Source organism: Hyperoodon ampullatus, assembly GCF_949752795.1.
Source record: "Hyperoodon ampullatus genome assembly, chromosome: 19".
NCBI lineage: Eukaryota > Metazoa > Chordata > Mammalia > Artiodactyla > Ziphiidae > Hyperoodon > Hyperoodon ampullatus.
Genome location: NC_136932.1, coordinates 23749741 through 23770104, shown reverse-complemented (window position 1 = coordinate 23770104; position 20364 = coordinate 23749741). Strand labels below are relative to the sequence as shown.

The 20364-nt window shown below is 40.4% G+C and overlaps 1 protein-coding gene across 1 annotated transcript in view; it reads right to left on the bottom strand.

Annotated features, from left to right (window-relative positions):
- The window catches only part of ABCA5 (ATP binding cassette subfamily A member 5), a gene marked incomplete at its 3' end in the record, with an annotated part of 52178 nt that extends 46952 nt beyond the window's left edge, over positions 1-5226 (bottom strand). Inside the window, exons 1-4 of the mRNA XM_079726401.1 lie at positions 5122-5226; positions 3842-4046; positions 1890-2051; positions 904-992 (exon numbers count right to left, since the gene is read on the bottom strand). Coding sequence (XP_079582527.1) covers positions 904-992; positions 1890-2051; positions 3842-4046; positions 5122-5223 — 558 coding nt within the window. The 5' untranslated portion in view covers positions 5224-5226. The remainder of the gene's footprint in view (positions 1-903; positions 993-1889; positions 2052-3841; positions 4047-5121) is intronic.
- Between the last annotated feature and the right edge of the window lie 15138 nt (positions 5227-20364).

Sequence of the window (20364 nt, the reverse complement as noted above, 5' to 3'; positions counted from 1 at the left end):
TAAAATGTGAAACAATGGATCAGGTCTAAGCATGTCTTTAGAACGTAAATGCAACATTTATACACAATCTTAGTGGCAGTACAGTATTAAAATACAGAACTGGGAGCCCAAAAGCCATAGTCTGAATTAGCTTTGCCACTAATTAACTGAGTTTTGGAAAGTCACTTTTAACCTTCCTGTGCTTAAGGTGCACATATAAAATGCAGACAATAACAGCACCCTTTAACATAGGGGTGTTAAAGATTAAATGGGTTGATCTTAGTACATAACTTCTTAGAAATAATGTTTGGCGAACAAGTGATAAATGTTTGTTAAGTAAGAAATAAAATCTACCACTGTGATTAAGATAAAGATACTCACCTTCTTTAAACTAAGTTATGCTTATTCAAGGGAAAAAGTCTGCAAATGTAGACCTTTCATAAATATTATCTACAGTCAACACAGATATGATAATACTGGTATACAGAATGCTGAATCACATGCTTAGAAACCATCAAATAAGGTGGGTTTCAAAAAAATGAGGTCAGAAAATATGACTTCTCCCTTATCTTCTTCCATAAAGGAATTGTATTAAGTTATGTATTTTGTACTATTTTTTTTTTTTTTTGCGGTACGCAGGCCTCTCACCGCTGTGGCCCCTCCCGCTGCGGAGCACAGGCTCCGGACGCGCAGGCTCAGCGGCTATGGCTCACAGGCCCAGCCGCTCCACGGGATCTTCCCAGACCCGGGGCATGAACCCGTGTCCCTTGCATCAGCAGGCAGACTCTCAATCACTGCGCCACCAGGGAAGCCCCTCTGTATTTTGTACATTTGACAGCAGTCAAATGAAATCCTATGGTAAAGACTTAGGGGATGATTGGTAAAATACAGTTTGACTCTATTTTCTTCCTTTTTCATATTTACCTGTATAATGGCAGTATCTATCGAGGCCTGTAAAACTGTGAACCCTGAGGACCAGTACTGAACAGCCTCACATGATTTGGAACAGCCAGCTATGGAGAAAAAAATGTGAGACATAAGATTCTGCAATATACACGTGTTTTCTTTAAAGGCAGCACACATGGGGTTACCAAAGTAATATAGTTAATCAATCTCTACAGGACCAAAGAAAATAAGCAATGGCCCTCCAAAGGCAAACAAAATCTATCACGTTCCTTATTGTTTACTTTAATTTTTGAAATTAAAGAGTTACATGTGTTAGGATACTGAATCGTAAATGAATACAAATGGAAAGAAATTAATGGTAAACATAGTTATTTAAAATAAATCAGTTTTCTGTTTTAAGGCAAGCCATTCTACAATGACTTATCAGCTTTAAAGCTCTTCCAGATGCAAGGGCAAGTCCAGGTGAACAGCATAGAAAAAAAGAAAAATTCTATAAGGGCTTTGCGGAATCAAGCCACAAATACAGTACTTAACAGTGACTTTAACATTAGTCAAGAAATGTTTGTGGTTGATAATTATCTTTTCAGAGGTTTAGGCAGTGAAGGCTGTTTTCCATGTTTCCAACATAAAACTAATGAAGTTTATTGGTGGAAGACCTTGAGATTTTAAAGGTATGTGCCATACCACATATGAAAACAATTACATGGAGAAAAGAACAGACTTAGAATGTCATATAATTCAAGATAAAATTTTGTTTTGTTACTGTAAACAATATAAATGTATTAAAATTAAAGTGGATGTTACATAAATTATACTTCATATTATATATATAGATGTAGATAGATAAGTATACACATATTTTTATGCTACAGTTGACAGTCTTCTTATCTGAATAACTATTATTTAAAATGCCAATGGTGGACACCATCAAATTTTGCATATGAACTAAGAGCAGCAAAAATGGGAATTTAATTCATTTTCATTGATTATTTAGGGCCATTTACCTCTTGAATCCATATAAACAGAAGATACTGGAATCATATCAGGAAAAAAACGGAGTTCATAGGACATGAAGTCTTTGAAAACCACACCTACAAAGTTGCTGGATTTAGAAAGACTGGATGCTAGCAATTCTTTTTCACTTGTATATTCTTCGGTAATTATGACTATAAAATATGATAACAATTTAGTTAGCTCACAAATTTGAATAGTTTATTGTAATACAATACACCAAATTTAACATTATATTTGATGAATGTAATATTTTATAAGCACTTGTTTGATGCTCTAACTTCTTAGAAAATGAATACAGCTCTTCTAAAAAAAACCTAAAAAATGGATATTAAAATAGTGCAAATTTACAGACACTATTTCTTAGCTGTCATTTGATTACATAAATTATGTATGTGTTATGTAACACATAAGTTATTAACATAATAAAATAGATCATATACTTTATATGCAATATATGTAGATCACTTATCTATGTCAAAGTAAAACCATACAAATAACTCCTTGACAAATGAGTGGATATTTTATTTTCAAATATTCCTCCTTATGAAGAAAATTCCATAATCCTTCCTCAGAAACTAAATATGTATTTTAGTAACTATGACACACTCTTCTTTGAATAAAAATTGCCATTTAAACCCAATACTGCTTGTTCTTTTCTTGGAAGATCCATGAAAAAATACTGTAATCATCATTCAGCTCTTTTCACATCAATAATCTTAATTTTTAAACATTTTCTTGAAGTTTTATTTACAAGCAAGCAGTCTTCACTACAGGAGGTTCAGAACATGCCATGAAATGGGGAAAAAAACGTAGGATCAGTACTTAACTTTACTACTTATTAGCTGTGTGAGAACAGGTAAGCAATTTAATTCCCTGAACTTTAGTATCCTCACCCACAATACCTAGCTGATCACAAGGGGTTGTTAATATCAAATGTAGTTACAGACATGAAAATGCTTTGTAAATTATTAAGTATTACTTAAATGTTAATTCTCATGATTTTCCAGACCCTTGAAGGTGTACATGGAACTCCAGGATTGATCTGAAGCAAGAGGGTGTTAATTCAACACCCTACCAGTTAAGTTACCACGTATGTATGTACAATCTCACGTTCAGAGTTCTGCCATTAAAAAGACAGAACTTAAAAAAAAATCTACATACATTTCTACTATTCTGGCATATAACTTAATACACACTCACTTGGATTTCTTTAGCATATATACTTTGGTCCTACTCAGAATTACCAATGAATTTCATTCTCAACGTTTCTGATGAGTTCTTCTTAGCTGACATGCTAAATTCTTAAGGCTATCATGCTGCTTATGCTTAATATGATAAACCAACAAGTGTATTCTATACTAGTAAGATAAAAATATTAAATAGTAATTCACCAGAAAGAAACCACTGGAGAGAAAGCTATCTGGCTCATGGTTGTATAAACACCTTCTATTCAGTGACACATTATCCAATAATGTGTGACACACACTAGAAGTCAATTACAACTAACAATCCTATATGATGGAGGATAACAGGTTATTTTCTTATTTTCTACAATTCAGCATTTCATTAAATCAATCATCCTGGCATCGGCATTACTGTCTTTACCGTGTATTTCTAGTTTCTTAATAGTTATGTGAGTCAGAATCAAAATGAAATATTCCTTCAAATCTTATATACTATACAAATATGCTTATTTTATAAACGGTCTATGAATTAAATATAAAATATTAAAACATAAAATATGCTTCCTATTACCAAGGCTACAAATTAAAGTTTCACAAGAATCATAAGGCAGCAGAATTAAATGATGTTAGTATTTCTATAAAACTATGTTTTGGTGAAAGGACATTTATCTAAATGTTAAGAATGGTATTTGCTCAATAAAGCAAACAGCAAAGAGGCTTTCTGCAAGAGACAGAATACACATGTAAACTCACAATACCGTTAGGAAGGTGATCAGTAGAAACCTTCTGCATGATGTCTCTTGTAATATTAGTCACTGGTGTAAATCCAAGAATTACGTTAGAGAGGACAGATTTGTCCATGGGGTTAAGTTCCATGTCAGGCACTTCTTCATATTTCTTATTTGGATGCATCATGCTAACTAATATTAACCAAAATAAAAAAAATAGTGGAAAAATAATTTCCTATAATAAAGGAAACAAACAAAATGATTACAAAATATAACAATGGCAGCAAAAATCATCAAGATTTCTATGAATATAACTAATACTAACAAAAAACATGAGGAACTTGGGTCTCCTTTCTTAAGTACAAAAAATAAAAGCAATTCTATCCTAAAAGAAATACTGTGCTGAACCTAACCCAACAGCATATGAATTTTTCCTTTACATTCAATTTTACTAAAATATTTTAAAATTCAAGTCACCATAATACATTTAAATGACATAAAAGCTAACATTTAAACATCTTAGATTACTAATATAAAATATAATAATAAATTTACTCATACCTGACTTTATTCAAAGTAACTTACCAAACATCTGTAATAGGGATCACCATAAAAATGTCTTTATTCAAGTCTGAATTAAAACTCATGCTTTAATTATAGCTAAGCTTCTACTACTAAAACTATACTCAATTATATTCAGTAGTCAACTTTAATAGGGATGAACTCATCATTGTTCCATCTTGCTGTTTACTTGTTCTGCTGGCTTCAGGAGAAGATCAACAATACCATTCCATCCTTTAAAATCACTATTAACTGGTTAGCCAGAGTTCTTACTTTCTTTCACCTTTTAAAGTAATGTATGCTAAATAAATAAATAATAGAGTAATGTATGCTTGTGGGAACAAATATGTGACATAATTTTAGTAATTATGGGCAATTCAATCCAGAGTCCAAAAGATGGCTGGCCATAAGGAATAAACTGTGGAATAATGTTCCATGAAGTTGTCTGCAGAATTTATTTTTCATTCCATGAAACGGGAAATGCATGCCTCAAGGTTCAAAATCAAGCACTGATATTAGAAATTAACTAAATTTAGACATCGTTATTAAAATTTTTGACATTCAGAAAACATGGGGTAATTTAGATATTTTTCTGAGGCCAACATAACAAGTTTTTACAAGCAAGTTAAAGGGACCTAGGAATATAAAATTATAATAAAAATGTATCCAGCAAAACAAATTATCTTTTAAAGATGGAACATATTAATGCAAAATAAACTGCAATAAAACATAATGGTCATTTAACTTACCTGAACGCTACTTTTTTTAGTCCTGCATTTAACTAGGTAATTCTTCAGTAGGAGTGTTCTGGTCTGTCTCCAAACTCCAACTTCCCGAATTGCAGTAGCCATGTTTTCTGGATTAGTTTACTAAAGACAGGAGATTGGAAAAAAAGAAATTGGAACCACACAGTCAAGTATATGCCATTTCTAATGTCAAAGACAGACAGATTCTTCAGCCTCAGGCTAGATAGTTAAGCACACTCCACACTGTCTCTCCTACCCGGACAGAATGCATGGAACGGTAACGTGAAGATCCTGAAAAGTAAATAGTAGCATGTGAAACAAGGGGGAACCGGAATTCCACTTTTTCTCTTCCAGTGTCCTCTAAACTGAACGCACTGGAAGTGGGCACTGGGACACAGAGAAAGCTCCGGAGGAAGCTCTCTAGTTCTGGCTCGGTAGGAAACGGAAGTCTTCTGCTCACGGAGAACAAGGAAACACCCAGTCTTTTATTCTTTTCTACATTCTCCTGTGCCCTTGTCCCTAAGCAACCCCGTTTACAGCAGTGTCAGACTGCAGTGATGAAAGATGAACCCAGCCAAACTCTCTCCTCTGAGTGGAGCTTCTTCCACAAGGGTTGGGGAACAAAGCCCGCCGCCTCCTTCCAGCCACAGGGCCCTGAATGCGGCACATGCAGTCGCCGAAGTGCGTGGCCCAGTGGGGCAGGAAAACCCTATCTTGGCAGCTGGAAGATGGAAAAGAGGAGACACAGGGAATGAAAAAGTAGCAGGGAGAGCAAATGAAACGAGGAGTTCAGGGAAGTAACGCAATGAAGTTGTTTATTAGCTCCTGTACTAACACCCAATCTGGGTAAACGTGGATCTAATCCTGCTCTGTGCACCAAACACTTGAGGAACTGAATTCACAGACAGACCCACTGCCCAGATCCAGATGGGTCACTGGGCGGCACACACGGACAGATCCAAACTGCACTGCAAAGGCTTCTGAAAACTAAACCGAAATTAGAACCACAGTTCAGAGAATGTGGGCAGAAACTGAAGACCTGAACCTAACCAGGTGGACAGCACACTAAAAGAAGACATCGATGCTCTCTACGGGATGAAAACAAAACCCGCAGTCTCACACAACCCAAAATGACTCCGGTAATGAAGCACCTGAAAATGTCAACTCTACCCACAGGTGCCACTGCCAAGATGACACAGATTTTGAAATTATCTGACTAAAACTTTAAAGCAGCTATTTAAAAAGTGCTCCAGCAAACAATGGCAAGAAAACATTCATTTCATTCTTGAAAACAATGAAAGTGTCAGCAAAGAAACAAGATATCAAGCAGCACCAAACAGTAACTTTAGAACAGAAAAACACAGCAACAAATAAACAAAATCCATAGAATGGGCTCAAAAACAGAATGGAGACAACAGAAAAACAGTCAGTAAACTTGATAGATCAAGAGAGGCTACTCAATCTGAACAAAAGAGAGAAAAGAGGTTTTGTTGTTGCTGTTGTTGTTTTAACAATTAACAGTACCTCAGAGAACTGTGAGACAATAACAAACGGTCTAACATTCAAACGATCAGAGACCCAGAAAGAGAGAAGTGTGTTAATGCTTCAAAACATATTTACAGAATTACTGGCTGAAAACTTCCCAGATTTGGCCAGAGATGAAACACCTAAGAGTTTCAAGAAGCTTGATGAAACCCAGACAGGATAAATCGAAGGAAATCCACATTCAAACACATCGTGATTAAACTGCTAAAAATTAAAGACAGTGAAAAATCTTGAGAGCAGCCAGAGAATAACCACTGCATCACCCACAGGAATACTGCTTTGAATGAGAGCAAATTTCTCATAAGAAACTCCATGGCTCAACTGGGTACTCACACCCTGCTGGCGGAACTGCAAAGTGGTTTAGCTGCTGAGGAGAACAGTTTGGCCGTTCCCCAAAAGTTAAACAGAGTTCCTACAGGATCCCACTATTCCATGGGGACTCAAACAAGTGCACGTTCACGCAGGGTCACAACTGCCAAGACGTAGAAACAGCCCAAATGTCTACCAACAGACGAAGGGAAAAACAAATTGTGGTGTATACACACAATGATTTACTATTTACCGTAAAGAGGAATGCAGTACTGATACATGCTACAACGTGGATGAACCTCCAAAACATTACGTTAAGTGAAAGAAGCCAGACACAAAAGGTCAAATAGGATTCCACTTATATGAAATTTCCAGAATACATAAATCCACAGAAATGGAATGCAGACCAGTAGTTGCCAGAGGAGAAGGGGAGAAAGTGCTTAATGAGTACAGGGTTTCACTTTGGAGTGACGGAAACAAGTTTCACCTCGGTATACTTTTTGAGCTGTATGACCTAAATCACCGCATCACAGGCCCAGTAGCCCTCTTCCAGGCTAAGCTGACCCTCTGGAGGCCCCTGGGGCCCCTTCTGCGAGTGGACCTCTGTTGGAGCCACATCGCAGGTCTTCAAAGAGGTTATATGCAAGCAGAAGCCAGCCTGGCCGGGCTGCCGAGTGCACTCTCCGTGGTCCCTACTCCAAATGGCTCGGCCCCGTCACCTAAAAAGGTATCGCGAGGGCAGCTTGGAGGAGACACCAAAAAAGTCCCACTAAGCCTTCTTCAGAGAGATATTTGTTCTTTGTTTTATATAAAGCTATTTGATGGCAGCCACTGGTGTGACCCCCTCTACAACAAGAACAGTCTGTTCCAAGCTGGCTGTCTCCACCTGGATAAAAAAAGCAGGCAACTTTTTAGAGGCAGCTTGTCTTACCCCCCAAAAGGCAATATACATAATTAAAGTTTGGATCAAATAAACATCCTCTTTATATGTACAGTAGAGAGCTTTGTCTTAAATTTAGCGATGAGATTTAGACAACTTTTATTCCCTCTGTGTTTTTTTCTATTTTCTCAATTTTCCCATCAATATGTGTTCCTTATATGGTGGGGAAAAAAGTAATTACACAATTAGACATACTGTAAAAATATTAAATGAGTAAATTAAAAAGAGCAAAATTGCAGCAGCCAAGAAAGGAGGATACACTCAATAAATTCTTCCAACAGCCTCATTCCTGTTAGATCAGATCCTGCAATGAGTTGGTGATCATCTCTAGGCCGATGAAAGAAAGGAAGAGAGGAAGGAGGGAAGGAGGGAGGGTGGAAGGTAGAGAGAGGCAGACGGATCACACTCATTCGAGGATGATTTACTATGAAACATAGAAACACTAACCAATTTAGCAGCAAGAACATTCTCAAGTTATCTGCCAAAACACATTGATTTAGTGGGAGCCACTGAATTATTCATTCAAATTGAACGCTGCCTACTTGATGCTTCATTTTTAGAAAACAGGCCCCTCCTAAAGCAGCTGATGGATTCACAGTATTCTTCCTTCCTTTGAGAACTGCTCCCTGGACTCAGGGTTGAGTCTTTAACAGCCTTGCCTGAAGCCCATGAACCTGTGCACACACCCCGCCATTCCACCAGACACACCACGACTACCATCACCACGACCACCTCTGAGCGGTAGCACTTAAGTTTTCTCCGGGTAGAGAGGAATTTTTAACTAAGAGATCCAGAGACTGGGACTCATGGAAACAGTTAGATTAATAGAGGCATTTAAGAAAGTTCATACATTCTCGGTACTAAGCTTTCCCCTAAGGTTTGATACCTACTGTGTCCAAAACCTGATTCTTCTTCCTTGGACTATGTGAAATGCCCTATTATCTACCCAGTATATTTTATTTTCACTTAAGCTGGCCAGATCAGTTTCTATTTCTCGCATCAAAGGACTCAACCAGTGTTAACAGTATAATGTGTTCTTAACTCCATGGTTAGAAAACTCCAAAGGATAACAGCGGTTTTCAAAGTGAAGCGTGTCAGGAACAAAGGGAAATGTTAAAGACCCGCATGCCTCCCTGCCTACTAAGTGTACAATTCCACTGACGCTAACGGGAGTGAGCGTGCAGGGCCCAATAAAAAGTGGAGAACCACTGATGTAGTTTTTAAAGTAGCTTTAAAGTAATATTAACAGGGAAACGTCTCTGCAGAAGATGATATACAATGACTAATCAAAGGAGTCACTTCAGTGTCTATTCAGCCTCAGTTTTGTCCTTTCTTCCAAAGCACAAAATCCCTTCTGAAGCAAAAGGTGTTTTCATGCTGTTTTCCTTTTGCCCCTGAGCTCTATTCTAGGTAGATTTTTCTTCCTCATCATTTTTCCTCAGCCAGAACATCTTCTGTCTCAGCGCAGAAAGAATTCAGGGAGAGGCAGAGTGAGAGGGAAGCAAGAGTGTGTGACGCTTGTGAGAGATACAAGCCCACAGGCAAGGGAGTGCCGCCCTGAGAACTCAGCGGGCTACATTTTTATAAGCAAAGGAAAAGTGGGGAGGGGGCAAAAGACCACCTTCTTTTCATTCTTCAAGTCTTCCACTATTAACTCCTCCTACATGGTGGGCGGGGGAGTTTTTGACCCCATATGGCCCAACCGGGATCGTCATGGCCCTATGGAAAGGAGCAAAACGGCGGCACTGTTCCACATACTATGATATTGTAAATTATTTCAGGTTTTGGTGTAATGTCACCTTTCCCCGATATCTCTGCTCTTAGTGCATGCAGACATGTAAGCCCCTTCTCAAGGATCATTAACTTGCCGGCTTTACTTGCCGGCAGGATGTGGGTCTCATGCCACCATTGTTTTATTGTTTGGGGGCATGTCTCGTGCTTCTGCTGCTTGGTTCTGTTGTTAAGCAAACCTGCTTTCTTGCGTGACTGTTAACTTACAGGGTCTCCCATACTTTTTGATTTACGATCCCCTAGTGGGATTAACTATTTAATTACCTACTTTGTGTCCCTACTCTGTTCCTGTCAGAATGACCAAAAGAATAAATACACATAAAGCTGAAAATGGTGCCTGGAACATGGCAAGTAATTACACATGTTGATCACTGCTGTCTATAAAAGTAGTATAACTAATATCCTCAAGGGATATCATACTCATGAAACAAGGACAAAGCAATGAAGAGAAAGCTGCGAGAGAATTTGGAAATGGAACAGACAGATAGAAATAAAATTCTTGCTAGCTGGGGAGAATGCCAAATTGGTGAGTTAGAATGAAGACGGAGTCAAGGAGATTCCCCCAGAATGGATGGCCAAAGGACAAAGGGAAGAAAATGCTGACCAGAAAGTACTCTGTTGTGAAGTATATAGATGAATCAGTGTTATGACTCACCTGCACAAACAGATGTTTCTTATATTCATAAGCTCCAGTCTAATCATGTGAAAAATGTTAAATTTCAATAACCTTGAACTTCCATCTACTCAAATTATTAAAACAAAACATCTTAAAGAAGAAAAATCAATTGACTGCTTGTTTTCTTCGAGAAAGTAAACACCTGGTTTGGGTGTTTGAAAACTAAAATGAAACATTCTTAACATTGATCCTTCATTAACTTTTAGTTTAATGTTCACCTAACCAGTACCTTCAAAGCTGTAGACAGGTTTTTATAAACTGACCACAATGAACCTCTTTGCCCACCTGGGCACCCACAACCCACAGAGCCTAAGCAGGTGCAATTTGAAGAGGGTCGTGGGGAATAAATCAGGCGAGGGTGGCTCTGCATCATGATGTGAAGCAGTAACTACTGTAAAAGGCTCCTTGCAAACCACACGTGCTGAGGGAAATATTGTGCTGCTTCTTCAAGTGCTGAGACCACAGTGTCTCTGAGAATTAATGTTTGTCCTTTGGGAGAAGACAGAAGGAAAAAGAAAAGAGGGGAGCCTGCACCTCCCACTGGTGGGGTGATCATAACGTCCCCTCTGCTGCCCCCGCCCCACACTGCTTTGCAGGGTAGGGAGGGGGGATTTGGGATGGAGGAAGGATATGGGAAGGCAGTGCTTTCTATACTGAAGACCTCTGCCGAAGATAAAGAGACGGTGTCTGAGCTGAAACCGAGCCCTATGGGCGGGGCAGTGAGGTTTCCTGAAAGAAAGGTGGAAATCCACCCCGCAGAGGTGACATGAAAGTGGCTCTTCTGACTCAAGTGCACAGCTGAAAACGGGGCTGCAAAGTTAGCAACGAGGCACGGCCAGCAAGGGGACATCTGTAAAAAGTTTAACTTGTCCTGTGCCTTTTCCTGGACCAAAAGAAAACCCATATTTAGCATAAAGCTCTAAATTTCCTCTTTCTACACTGTAATTCCCCTTAATTATCCCGAACGTTATAGCCTTATGTGGTGAGATTCAAAAGGACAAAAGCAAAAGGCAGTAAAGGATGCTTGGCCTGCCCCGCATTTAACGGCTGTAAGTGGGAAAAGAATCATACAGTCAACATCCAGCAGGAGTTTACTCACAAGTAACAGTTCACACAAGCCCAGGGCATTGTAAATAGAGACGACCAGACAACCGGAAAAAAGCAGCTTTTTGAGTAGACAACACATGTAAGACCTCTTTTGCAACGTATATTAGAAGAGGACCCTTGAAAGCACAAGTTAACAACTTAAGTACAATAAAACTTCTAACGGCATATTTTTAACAAATTGTACTTTTTGGAAAACTTATAATACTTGATACAGTTCCAAAGTCTTACCAAGGCAGTACCTTTAAAACTCTTTAACAAAGCCAATTCTTAACTGCTCAAGAACTATGACAAAGACATAGAAGTAAGGGTACAAAATTATTTTTAAGAATCTTTAAAGTGTCTTTCCATTGCTCCACAGCATATCTGGGGAATGTGTTAAGCTTGTTATAGAGCTTTAAATAATAATTAGTTTTATACACCTAGTATCACTTAAGGTTTAATTAAATATTTAACTTTCTGCTGGAGGAAGGAGGGAACGAAAAGTGCTCCCTGAACTGAGAAAGCACCTTGAGACCGAAAAACAAAACAAACGAGGCAGGCATCTCCACATAATCAATGGATCAGTTTATTACAGGGTAACTTACTCACAGGGTGGGCTCGGGATCAGGGGACAACGACCCGCAGCTGCACTCCCGCAGCTGCACTCCCCACCGGCGGAGGCCACTGGGACGACTTTATGGTTAACCTAGAGTATGGAGGCAGGTGCTTGGAAACGGGACGTGTACTCCTAAGTCAAAATTCATGAATGGGTAACTAGTCTCGTGGGCGCCGGGAATATACATCATCATTGTTTGGGGACTAACGGAGCATAGAGGCCACCTGATCCTAACGATTATTAAAACAGTTTCTATTAACTGCAAAGCCTTGACAACAGAGAAGTGACTTACTGCACAGTTCAGTCCTGGGTAGGGTGGGTGAAAGGACAGGATAAACTGTAAGAGCCCAGGATGGCGTCAGTAATGCTAACAGCCATATATCCATACTTTTCCTAGATAAAAATAATTCACATTAAATCTAATAAATTGCAAGAAAACTGAAAGCCCACTAAAGCCCATTTTCCTTTTCTAATGTATTAATAGTTGACTTAAAGACTAAATTTACATAACCCAAAATTCAGTATCAGAAATTCACTACTGTATTAAAGAAACATTGATTACTATATTATATGTGCTATGAAATATATTTCACCTTTCTCAAAGCAGTAAAAATGTGCATGACCTTTAGAAATAACTGTCAGAAAAAATTATCTAGAATGTATTAATTTTAGTTCTGAGAGGAACAAATTAAGATTATATCCTATAAAACAAAGGAATTGAGCCATCCGAATGTTCACAGCCATCCTGGCAAAAGATGTGGTCAGTCACCTTAGCAAGTTTGAAAAGATTCCTGGAAAGGATCTTAGCTGAACGTATCCTCAACAGACGACTATTAGAGGTGACTTCTGATCCACCCAAGCAGAGCTGATTATTCCTCCTTTGTTCCAATATATAAACTGTAATTGCAGTTACCATACTGTGTCATCATGATTTGTTTACATCTTAATCTTGAACTTGACCATGAAATCCGTGACAAAAAAAGACTGCCTTCTTTATCTTTGCTTCTCTACCACCCATGGTAATAATAAAACCAGTATCATCTTACCGCAAGTTCCTTTATCCAGATTTGCTGAGAGTCTTTATAGATCAAAGGTCTGTAACGGAGCCCGAGGGGGTTAAATCCAGCCCACAGCCTGTTTTGTACAGCCCAGTAGTTAGGAATGTTTTTCACATTTTTAAATGGGGGGGGGGGAATCAAAGAATAACAGTATTTTGTGACATGTAAAAATTATAGGAAATTCAAATCTCGAGTCTAGAAATAAAGTGTTCTTGGAGCAGAGCCAGGCTCAGCTGTTTTTGTGCTGCCTGTGACTGCTTTGTGCTACAACAGCAGAGTTCAGTATCAAGACAGAGACCATGTGGTCCACAAAATCTAAAACATTTACTATCTGGCTCTTCACAGAAAAAGCTTCCTGACCACCGTTACAGACAAAAGGAGGAAGAAAGAAGAAAAGTGGAATAGTCATTAAACATTTACTGAGGGATTTATGCACCAAACTTTAAAAAACAATACAAAACAGAGTTAGACACTGTCACTGACTTTGCAGATAGATAAAATTTAATATAATGTGATAAGTGCAACTGGGGGAAAGAGTCTGGGAAAGAGTGGAATGCAAATTACAGGCAGGGAAAAAGAATGGAAGAACTAGACTCCCCAAAGGGGCTTGACTTGTGTAAAGAACAGGGAAACCTGCAATGAGGCAGAGGCTCGGGCAAAGTGAATTGGGGCAAAAAGGGCAGGCGTACCCTCTAGATGACACTGTTAGGACAGGCCCTAGAAACAGGTTGTCAAATACCTTGTATGCAAAATTAGACTAGACATCTTTATTTTGTGTACCCATACTTCCTTGACTGCACTTTTCATACCTAAGAATAATTGTTTAATTGCCTGGCAATCCCATATTTCACTAGTCCTTTCACTCTCCTAATCCCCAAACCCCCAAAGCTTCCACCCACAGCATCGCCCTCAAATGATGACCTTGATCCCCACTTCACTGAGAAACTGAAGCCATCAGGAGAAATTTCCAAAACGTTCCACTACCCCTTCTAGCCACCTACCTACAGCCGCATCAGAGATAATGTTATACATTTCAACAAGGTGCCATTTCGGCCTAAACCGAAGATTTTGTTTCCACTAGAACTCTGAGAGATAAAAGCTAAATGGAATCTGGTATCAACTATACCTTTAATTTAAGATTTATTTTTTAGAAGAAGAGGTTAAGAACATCTTTGGCAGATGACTTGAAAGAAGCTCCTGCCCAGCTACACACATCACTGGCTTCTCAACTAATAAAACAAAAGCACTATTGGGACTTCCCTGGTGGCGCAGTGGTTAAGAATCCACCTCCCAATGCAGGGGATACGGGTTCAATCCCTGGTCAGGGAACTAGATCCCACATGCATGCCACAACTAAGAGTTCGTATGTCACAACTAAGGAGCATGTGTGCCGCAACTAAAGGAGCTGGTGAGCTGCAACTAAGGAGCCTGCCTACCTCAACTAAGACCTGGCACAACCAGAAATAAATTTTTTTTTTAAAGGCACTATTAAAATCAAGCCTTTTACAGGAATTCCATGGCGGTCCAGTGGTTAGGACTCAGCACTCTCACTGCCAAGGGCCAGGTTCAATCCCTGGTCGGGGAACTAAGATCTCACAAGCAGCGCAGCACAGTCAAAAAAAGAAATCAAGCCTTTTAACTTAACAGGGAATAAATTACAAATGTTCTCTTCTTCTCTAGTGTTTTAAAATTTACTGAAGGTAGTATAATAATAAAAGAAAATAATAATTGTCAATATGATTTAACCTAAATTTTATGACAGTATTTCTTGCTGAATGGGAAAATAATGCAACGGCACCCACATGACAAGTTATCCAATACCTTTTCTTATATATAACAGGTTCCTAAAAACTTGTGCTTAAAACTAGTCTAGGACGATTAATTCACACACTAGCAAAGATTCCAATTTATGAGAATACTACGAAATTCTTTTATGCAATCATCTTCTCAAGCTCAAGGGCAGAGATTACAAATCGTATTCATCTTGGCATTCCTGGCACATAGCTTAGCATCTAGAATATAAGACACTCAGATAAACCTGTAATGTGTTAATAAACTTGCTTTGACCCTGAATGCAAGATTTCCCTATACTAAATCCTGTTTGAAGGAAAATACACTTAAACAGCACATATTCCAGGATTAATGCCTTACTAGTTAGCTTTTAACCCAAATACCCCCAAGAGCCCTAACTGCCCTAATAATGTTCTCTTGTACGGAGTCTTCCCTAAAAATATGTAACATCGCTCTCTGGATAGAAGCAAAATATAGGGCATCACGGACGAGAATTTAGAGTCTGGCATCCCTGGGTTGGAAGCTCAGCCCTTTTGGCTAGTTGGGACCGAAATAAGTGACTTAACTTTTTTGGGAAGCGTTTTCCACATCTGCCCAATAGAATAAGACTCCTCCGACCTCCAAAGGATGCTGGCAAGGCTGAACGAGATAATACTGAACCTGGCTCACGGCTGGGAGTCCAACATACACTCCTTTTCTCCCCTTCCGTTCCTGCACAACGTCCTCGATGGAAAGTAAACGTGACTGCCTTTATTCTTTCCGACTTATTAATTTAGAAACGTCTGTCCAAGCCTTGGGAGCCCAGGAGCAACCCTCCTGCAGCTATTAGCGCCGGCAGCCTCCTGAGCTTTCGCGTCTGCTATAGTATCAATACTTCCACGCCTGGAGCCTTGCGTTTCAGGAACCTGGGCATTTCCCCCCAAACCGTGCCCCGATCTCTGCGCATCTCTCCCGAACTCTTCCTAGTGCAGAGTGAGGAGCAGCCCGAAGCCCCCAAGGGAACCCGCGCTCGCGGCCAGGTGTTCAGAGGGAATCTCCGCCCTCCGCAACGGCGCCCTGAGGATGGAGACCACCCCGGCCAACCCAAGGCGGGGGTCCCGCGACGACCCCGGCATCCGCACCCCGACACCCCGGGCGCGAACAGTATCCTCCTCCACAGGACGCGCCGCAACCGCGCTCCCCCGGACCTCGGGGACCCTCCTGCCCCCCGGCCGCCGGCTCGGCCCCCTCCGAGCCCCGCTGCACTCCGCGCCCCAGACCCCCCGGCCGCACCCACCACCCCTCCCCCGCCGGCCGCCCCTCCTCGACCCCTCACCCCCTCCCAGGGGTGACAGCCACCCCGGCGGGCCTCACACCCCGCAGCCCTGGGCGACCGCGTCACCTCAGGGCCGGGCCGCAGCGCCGACCGGCCGGGACACGCGGGGTCTGCGGGCACCACAGATCGGAACTGTGTCCGAGAGGGCGGCCGCGCGCGCGCGCGCGCGCGCCCCCGACGCCTCAGGACGGGGAGGGCAGGGGCGGAGAGGGCAGGGCAGGGGCGGAGAGGGGAGGGCGCGGCGCCGGAAGCCGCGCTCCGCCCCGCGCAGGACGCACCTGAGGGCGGGGCACCCCGAGGACGCAGCCCGCAGACGGGCGCGCTCCCGCCGCTCGGCCCCGCGCATCCCGGCGCAGGCGCGGCGAGCGACCCTGGGGGCGGGGCTGTTAGGGACGGGGCTGTTAGGGACGGGGCTGTTAGGGGCGGGGCTGCTAGGGGCGGGGCTGCTAGGGGCGGGGCTGCTAGGGACGGGGCGAGCGGGCGCACCAAGGTCCGGGAGCCCTGCGTCCGCCTGGTCGCCCGTCTCTGCAGCGCGGCCTCGTGGCTCAGCCCCCGGGGCCCCCGGCGCCTCGGATCTGCCTCCTTCGTGGGGACCTCTCCCAGCTCCCCCCGGGACACAGGTTTGAGTCCAAAGTCTGCAGGATCCTGGAGTGTGACCTTGGTCCGCCGCCCCATCCTTATCTGCCTCCTGCGTCATACCTACTAAGAATCCTTTCTTCTCTGCCTCTCGGCTTCTGAGCGGTTCCCTCCCAGGTCTGCATTCCGCAGCCCCTTCTCCTTCCCGCCGCCCCGTGTGGGGTGCAGTATCTTCGTGCCGTCAAACCCTGACCTAGGACATGTGGACATTAAAAGATGCTTTAGATTCCGAAGTGTCCTCCTGAGAGTCTGGGATGTGGCAGATCCTGAATTTTCCAAATGGCCTGAGACATACCGCATCTGTGGGAGATTCTATACCTCACTGATACTTGCTAAAAATGTAAACTGGTGTTTTGAGTTTTATTGCCCAAAGTGACCTAAATGGTGGTCAGAGTTATTGCAAAGGAAGAAAAACTCACAACAGATTTTTACTCTCCAGATTTCTGTATGGCCACATTTCTTTGCACAGTTTTTTTACTTTTGGGGAATTTAACTATTTTAAGATCTTAAAAATTCCATTGATCCTGTATACATTGTTTTTTTTTTTACTTATCTTAGTTTTTCTGCTTCTTAAATTTAAACCAAATCTCTCCAACAATCACTCTAAGTTCTACCAAAATAAACAAAAAACAAAAAAACAAGGAAACGTGTTATTTCTCCTACTGAATATGGATTAAACAGGAAATTCAAAGAGCTTTAGCGGAATCCATGATGATTAAAAATCTGGCAGTGAGAGTCAGGGGAAGGGAGATAGAATGTTCTAGGAATTACATCAGAAAACTGAAGAAGGCAAGTAGTGAAAACTATACATGATGTATTTTTTTCTCTTTTGGAATATCTAAGACATTTTAGTTACAAGTTCAGAAGAATGCATTCTTAATGGCCTAGGATTTGTGGGCACGTAAATAAATGGAGGTCAAAAATAAATCTACTTGTGAAAATGTGTTACTGAAATATACATTCACCCCAATTCTCCGATTGTACTTCTCACTAGTTGCCTCAGCCGCTTTAACTTCAGAAGTCTATGCATCATTTCTACCACTATTCTAGACATTTGTTTCCTGAGCTTCTTATCCTTGCAATGTTCTCTGTCATTCAGTCTGCCTATACTTCTCTTGCTTCAGGATAACATGACCAAAACCAAAAAAAAAACCTCATCACCCCAGACAAAATGATCTCACTTTCCTCTCAACTGCACACATACTACCATCTTGTTCACGTGATTTTACTTATATACTCTCTTCAATCATATTGTAAGGAGTCTGAGATTAAGTGCTTTTTCTTATACCAATTTGAATGTCCAGGTCTTGTGCATCATAATGGTGCACAGTAAGTGCTGTGGATACACTGCTGATGAGAAAACACATGTACAACAGTATGTAAACACTGTCATTATTATCCCCCCAAGAGGTCACCAGGCACTGAACAAAATCTACCTAATAAAAGAAAGATATTAAATTCTTCTTATGGATGGATGACAAAGTTATGAAAATATGGTTTGTGGAATCATATCACAGAGAGAATACTAAATAAGACCTTTTTAATAAAAAGACTGCTGCAAAGTGATGAACTGGCCATGACATGTTTTACTGTATCTTTGAGCCTGCTACTTAGCAGACTGCATGTACCTTGTGAACAATTTAGCCACATAATCTCGATCTAAATTTCCATAGTTACCAGGTCCCGGTACTAAATAAGCAGCTGCAGGAAAGATGTTCCTTTCCAAGCTTCTGTATCTAGGAAAAAGCAAACAAGCTATACTGCTTGGTTGTCATGGTGGCAATCCAAATCCCCATATCCAATTAATAGAGTTCTAGACAAATAAATCACATGGGAATACACAGACCATAGAAGTCGTAGATTGAGATGTAACAAGTTGCCTAGTTGAACAAAATAAACGAGGACGCACCAGAATTTTCACAGTATTTAACGTAGAAAAAGAGAATTTTTCTTGCTTGCTACTCTAAACGCCAACCTACATCCTAACCTCCTGCTGGCAAACAATGGATTCTATTTGTGTTGCTTTTTTACTTCCTAGAGACCAAAGCCTTACTTCATGGCTTTCTGATGCTACTTTATCCAAAATTAAGAGCAAAATTGCTAAGTTGTTAGGGCATGGTTTTTCTACAGCCAAATCAGTACATTATTTTGCATGATTATCAATACACTGAAAATTATATAAACCATTTAAAAAATCTATAACTATTAAACACTATTTATTATTATTTGTTTTTAAGCATTTACCATTTCTACAAGCTAAAAAAATGTGCAAAGAGAGTGATGTGGTTTCTAAACTTAGTGTTTAAATGAGCTATAACTTCAAAGAAGTTCAAATTGGTACCTTTTTCTAGAATAAGGCAAGACAAATCGAGAAACACAGCCTTGACTAACAAAGCTGAAAGAGAATCTCATGTTTTTAACAATAGATTTCCAAACTACCATCTCAAATGTGGCTGAGATTGTTAACAAATGGCTTAGGGAAATGATTAATAATTGGTGGAAGGTTGGAGAAGGGAATGACTTCCAAAGGTACTTTTAGTTTGTTTGGCATTTAATACTGTTACTACTACTAATTATTACTACTGTTTTCATTACCCTAAAAAGAATTTCAAGTATTATATTCTTTCTTTGTGTTTCCCCAAATGGAAAAATTACTCAAGGAGATTAATATTTGAAGAATGTCTAGCCAAATTTGATACTTAAAAACTCAACCAACCAACAAATGTCTATGGAGTTCCTAGTAGTCTTGCTTAGCAAGAAGCCCCACTGTGCAGGGGAACCAAAAAAAGGTCAAGAAATCAACAATTACTCTAAGACCACAAAATAATAATAGTAATTAAAGAGCATCTAATGGAAGATAATACCTGTTCCACTGTTAAACTATGTGCTGCAAACTATAAAGTACCACAGAGAATTCATTGAGGTCTAGAGTTACCAGGTACCTTCAAGAGGGAAAGACAGGGAGGATGCTTTAACCAGAGTGGAGAATGTATCAGAGAGCACAGAGAAATAAGCCTGCATGGGTTTTTATAAACACAGGATTATTAATTTACCTAAGAGAATAATAGATAGGCTAAAAAAGAGACGGCTTAATCTGTGTGTTCTTTCCTTCTTCACTAAGGAACACGAACTTGAAAGTGGTAAAGGCAAAACAACATAGGAAGAGAGCTGAAACTTGAGATGGCTGAGGAGACCGTACGCAAACACCTATCTATTTCAAATAAGTTCATGTTTCTGGGCACAAACTACATCCCACAGCTGTTTATAGGTAATCTAAGACCTACTGCATTGCTGGTAAGTTCAGAGAAACTGTAAAAAATGAAAAAGATAATAGATCACCTGCTTTAAAAAAATGTTTAAAAGACACTGAAAACTTTAGAACAGAAAAGTAAAACTCCAGAATCCATCATTCAATATATTTTATGAACGTTTAGAAGAGAGGTTGGTGGTCACTAAGAACCAGAATCACTAAACTAAGGATGT